Source organism: Lotus japonicus, chromosome 2 (genome assembly GCF_012489685.1).
Source record: "Lotus japonicus ecotype B-129 chromosome 2, LjGifu_v1.2".
Classification (NCBI taxonomy): Eukaryota; Viridiplantae; Streptophyta; class Magnoliopsida; order Fabales; family Fabaceae; genus Lotus; species Lotus japonicus.
This window is the reverse complement of record NC_080042.1, coordinates 71,960,019-71,966,146: the sequence shown is the minus strand read 5'-3', so window position 1 is coordinate 71,966,146 and position 6,128 is coordinate 71,960,019. Positions and strand designations below refer to the sequence as shown.

Here is a 6,128-nt window from a genome sequence, read left to right as displayed (position 1 = left end):
TTCATATCTTCTGATTCTTAAAATACTTAGTTCAATTTATGGCTTCTGGAGAATGCATGAATAAGTGAAATTGTGGATGTTTTTATCACCATCCTTATCTTGCAAATTAGTATTACACTTACACGTGAGAATCTTGAGAAAGACTATACTTTTAAAGGCTACACAGTATACGATTTACTTTTCCCCTACTCAAACAGATAGAGAGAGATTTATGCATAGGAATTGGATTATACTATGTGAAAAAACAAGGTAAAAGAAAAACAAATTGGATAATTGGCGCGGCACACAAGAAAAAAGGCCTAGTCTCTCCATGTATCATGTAATTAGGCTTTAATTTTTTAGTAATCTTTGGGAATTCCTTTTATAGTGGCACCCTCTTTTAAGTGCCTTGTGTTCAACAAAGTACTTTCCTTATTTTAAAGGTTGCAATTTGCAAAATTAACAATTCTTTTTCATTCTCATGTTGCCTTGATTCCTGCATCAAAACAACCTGAGTTCTCTGTCTTGCCATGAGGACCTATAGTGATGTCACTTAGTGCATGTTAGCAAATCCTTCTACCAATAATTTTGAAGCCAAAGTCAATTCCGGGAAGAAGCTTATGTGAGTAGCTTTTGAGTTTCAGAATTTAATTTAGAGAAATAGAAGTTGGTCCAAACATGTCATGCATAATGAATATATAAATTATAAGCAGAAAATACACTGCATAACTGCTGGTCCAATTATAGGTTTCCATTGGCAGGAAGGTTCCTAGTTTCATATTTTATCTTGTGTCTTAATAAGATTTTGTTAGTTAAAAACTGAAAACCATATCTTTTGCAAGTCCTAAGCAAATGATTACAGATTAAGAAGAGATTGCAAATTCAGGTATCCCACTAAAGCCAAATCAGCAAAGGAGCAATCTCTGCTGCAACCTGCTTTTTCTTTATCTTTGCTTTTTCTTTCTGGTCTGATTTCAATTAGATTCGAGAAGGATGTGACTTGGTCCAAAGTAACTGAGATTCAAATCAAGAATCTGTTTTTCATTTTTTTTCTCCATTGCATGGGAGACAGATTCTCACCCCATGGCAGTTTATGTTTCTCTTTACTGAATATTTTGACAGATGCAGGAAACCAGAAAACTCTGCTCAATTGGATCACAAATTGTCATACATGTGTATGTTTATGGAGGTCCCACATCCTGGCTTGTCTACTTACTAATTAGTGCAACTTAAAATCAGGGTAGAATTCACTCAAAAACTTTATACTAAAACTGAATTTCAATTTTTTCTTTGTTTAAAGTGTCCATAGGTTCAAAATTCAAAGTCATTGGTTTGTTTTTATTTAAGTAATGGCTCAGCTAAATAACAATGGTCCACTTAAATTGCCGTCTTCCTTTACTTTTCAAAGCTAAGCAATTGAACATTGACTGCTTGATTTTCAATTTTTTATAGAAGAATTTTAACTAACTATGGTCTTGCCTTCTACACTAAGTATGTCTCTGACTCTATGCAAAAACACAACAGCTTTCACACAAAAGAAACAAAAAAAAGGTGATTTTCCATGCAATTTAAGTTAGACCAGCCCCATTGCTAGGTTTCTGTTAGGAAATTGAATCAACAATTCCCTCACAAATTAGAAAACAAGCCACTTATATGTTTGAGAATTCTTCTTTGCATTAAAGTCAGAACCAATCCTGGAGAAAACTCGTATGATTAGCCTCTGAGAAAACTCGTATGATTAGCCTCTAAGCGTTAGAATTGAATACAAGGGAAAAGAAGTTGATCCAAGAATGCTATGAATAACACCTCTATTGCACTGGAACATTTTCTAAAATGGTTTACATATTCTTAGTGATTGTAAAAGTTGACAAAATCTATCACAAACATAGTTTAGAAAAATGTTTTTCTTTTTATTTTCTGCTTTTACTAGAGATTTATGTTGTTGTTACCATTTCATACATAGCATTGAAAAATGAAAAGCAAGAGGAAAAATAGAAAAAAAGATAACATTTTATTAAAGATTTCACTAGTTATAGCAATTAATCAAACACCAAACTGTTGTGTGAGTCTGAACTAACATGCCTATTCCTTTTGGCAATAATCAGTGAAATTTCCCTTTAAGGGACATAGGTGACCTTCACAATGGCAATGATGAATTTGATCTTGGTTCATGTGGCAGGGTTAAGTGATTCAGTGGGAAGGAGTTTCGACTTTCGATCATCAGGCACAAGTTAAATAGATCAAATTAAGTTCTAACCCGGCCAAACTTGAAATCAAAGTTCTAGTTATGCAGAGTCCAGAATTTGAGAACAAATTTTCTACTTTCACTTTATATTAGAAACATAACACCTTAATTTTATGAATTTAATGTGTACGGTATTTTTTTTACTCAATCATCCAGTGATTGATTGCAAAATAAGAAAATAAACTTGTAGTTTGATTAAAATAAAACAGAATGTAGCTATTTTTGAATATGTGGCATTAAATGATTAGATATCAGTGTAAAGAAGTACACGTCATCAAAATGTGACATTTTTACACAAGAAACAACAAAAAGCCCTTAATGCTTCAAACTTGCAAAAAAACAAGATCTAGATGAATTAATCATCTAAGATTAAATATCTTCACAGAGCACAAGTAACATCCATTTCTTAATTTCTCAAGGACATAATATTAGAGGATTCAAATCCGAACCATGCTCCAAATATCTTGGACCACATTTGAGGTTGCATCTTCGTACAACAGAGAGAAATAAATAGATTTTCATAAAACGCATGCATAACCTACCATAAAGTTTATTATACCATATAAGTACAACTATACCTGATTAGTGTCACCCATTGAAATGCTCAAACCATAAACATTAGGATCAATCTGCAAAATCCCCACCATTAATACCTTTACATATTCCACACTGCCATCCATAGCTAAGCTGGTTCATTTTCTGGCTTACCAAAGATCAAGGGAAATTCATCATCATGTTCAGAGAAACTGTGGTCTTTCGATAAATTCTTCAACGCATGATAAACCTGGTACATAGACCACCTATCCTTGGGGCGAGAAAGCACACAATTAGATGCGATTTTCAGAAACTGCACAATCTCCTCATCATGTCCCCTTCCATATATGGCTTTATCAATGCAATCCTTGAGTCTACCGGAACTAGAATGCATATTCACCCAATCCACTAGGCTACCCTTAAATTCTTCCTCGTCGGCGGCGCTCACCTCAAGAGGCTTGCACCCCGTGACCAACTCCAAAAGCAAAACTCCGAATCCATACACATCCCCTTTCAATGAAGCAACCAGAGTACTTGGATATTCCGGAGCGATATACCCGAGCTCCCCTAGATCCCCATTCACAAAACTACCATTAGCGTCCGATGTCATAAGCCTTGCGAGTCCAAAGTCCATTAACCGCGCATCGAATTCTTCATCAACAAGAATCACATTGGAACAAACATTTTGCTGTATAATCGGAGGATGGCACCCGTGGTGCAGCCAAGCGAGGCCCCTAGCCGCGCCCAACCCTATCCTGAACCTCATCGGCCAATCCAACTCGTTATTCTTATGCAGCAACGAATAGAGAGTCCCGTTGGACATGTGCTTATAAACCAGCAGCTTCTCCTCTTCCACAACACAGTACCCCAGCAAAGGCGCCAAATTCGGATGCCTAACTTGGCCTAGCCGATTCATCTCCATCCGAAACTGCTTCTCCCCAATCTTACACGTGTTCAGCCGCTTCACCGCGAGCGTGGAGCCATCCGAAAGATCAGCCCTGTAAGTAGTCCCTGTCCTCGTGGCAATCAGAACATTCTCAGCACTGAAATTATTAGTCGCAGCCATCAAATCCCCAAGCTTCACCTTCACAATCGGCTTCTGAAAAAGAGTAACCTGAGCAAGCTTATGCCCCCTCAACCTCACAGCCCAATCATCAACCCCCCCAACCTCATACCCTCCTTTCCTCCTCCCACCACCACCACCACTCAACCTCAAATGATACCACCACCACAACCCAAAAGCCAAAAGCAAAGAAGCAGCAGCACCAAACACCCCAGCAGCAATAATAATAGCAAGATTCTTCTTACTCATCCCACCACATTTAGAAAGAGGACCCCCACACAACCCACTATTCCCAGCAAAATCCTCCTTATCAAACCCACTGAAAAACTCAGGAATACTCCCACTAAGCTTATTATTAGCCACAGAAAACCTCTTAAGCCTACCCAAACTCCCAAACTCATAAGGAATAGAACCAGAAAGATGATTATCAGACAACACCAACTCATTCAAATAAGAACAATTCACAAGAGTAGATGGAATAGGCCCAGAGAGATCATTACCAGACAAATCCATAGTTACCAAAAACGGCATCCAACTACAGATCTCAGCTGGAATCACCGAGGTAAACGAGTTCGACCCAAGAACCAGTTTCTGCAGATTCTTCCCACAGTACTTCAGAGACTCCGGGATCTGACCAGAAAGCTTGAAGTCCTGAAGCTGCAAACCCAGAACTCGATTCTCCCGGAGGTTCCAGCAGTCGACGCCGACGAAGTCACAGATGAAACCCACGGTGGTGTTGTCGAACCGCCACGTCTCGAGGCGATTACCGGGGTCCTTGACAGTGTCCTTGATGCCCTTCAAGCATCTCACGTCGTCTTCAACCTGCGATGAAGCGAGCGAGATGCAGATACCCAACAAGGTGAATAGGAAGAGGAGTGAGGGAGTGTTGCTCCGGTGATCCATTGAGGTGAAACGAGGTTGTATGGTGATAAAGTTCGGATTTTTATGGTGGGTTTTTTTGGGGTGTTAAAGGGAAGAAGAAGAAGAAGCCATTGACTTTTTGGGTGTGAAGAGAAGAAGGAAATTCAGAGAAGTTTGTTGTGATGAGAATGAATTTGTTGATTGTTGATTTTTTTTGAGGTTTGGTGTTCAAAAAAAATGATTAAATTGGTGAGGCTTAAATATGTTGGAGGCCCCTATAAAATAGGGTTCCTTTGGTTTAAGCCCCTACAAAATTTTTTCTTGGGAATAAGCCCCTAATGAGAAAATAATATATAGTGATAAGCCCCTGCCGTCAACTTCCGTTAAAAAATATATGAGTCAGCAAACGGAGCTGACGTGGACCTTTGCCACCTCATCAAGTGGGCCCACAAGCTGTTGACGTGGAAATGAGAAGAGAAATATGAAAATGTCAAATGTGGGATTTGAACCCAAGACCTAGAGCATAATGGGCAACATCCTTCCCACTAGGCTACAAGCTGCATCTTTAATACAAGTGCAAAATTTGATATATATCTCATTTAAACTAACAATTTTTTTTAAAAACACCATAATCAGGATTCGAACACCATAAATGGAGGATCATACTCAATGTCCTTACAATTGAGCCACTGGCTCATTTTGTTATTCATGCGCACAACAATATATATATATATATTATGTAAAAAAAAGAACAAGAATTCAACCCCACTTAAATCATAAAAAACTATTATTTTATTCTTTCAGTATATATACTCATTAGTACTTAAAAAAAGTCAATATATGAACTCTAATAAATTTGTAAGATTTAACTTTTTTACGTTTTAAAGTTTTGTAAATATGTTTTTCTATTTACATTTAATATTTTATTTTGTTTCAAATTGATACATTATATAAGAGCGTCTAAGAGCCTAAAAATGTAATTTTTAGATCTACCACATCAAATTTATTTAGCATTATCAGTTTGTTTTTAAATATATATTTAGTTTTGCGCTAAAAATACATGCATAAATTAGGCATTGACTTAGTGGTTAGAGCCTCCTCCATGAACCTCTATGTTTTGGGTTCAAATCATGCTTAGGACATTTTTAAATTTTTGGTTGAAATATTAGCAGCTTCAGTTTAAATAAGATATATATTAAATTTTGCACTTATACTAATGATGCAGCTTGTAGCCTAGTGGGAAGGATGTTGCCCATTATGTTCTAGGTCTTGGGTTCAAATCCCACATTTGGCATTTTCATATTTCTCTTCTCATTTCCACGTCAGCAGCTTGTGGGCCCACTTGATGAGGTGGCAAAGGTCCACGTCAGCTCCGTTTGCTGACTCATATATTTTTTAACGGAAGTTGACGGCAGGGGCTTATCACTATATATTATTTTCTCATTA

At 37.4% G+C, this 6,128-nt stretch overlaps 1 protein-coding gene across 1 annotated transcript; it reads right to left on the bottom strand.

Moving 5' to 3' along the window:
* Nucleotides 1–2,526: 2,526 nt before the first annotated feature.
* LOC130739306 (inactive LRR receptor-like serine/threonine-protein kinase BIR2) lies at nt 2,527–4,911 on the bottom strand. Its single transcript, XM_057591566.1, has one exon. The coding sequence runs from the start codon at nt 4,722–4,724 to the stop codon at nt 2,907–2,909; it is 1,818 nt and encodes a 605-aa protein (XP_057447549.1). The 5' UTR covers nt 4,725–4,911; the 3' UTR covers nt 2,527–2,906.
* Between the last annotated feature and the right edge of the window lie 1,217 nt (nt 4,912–6,128).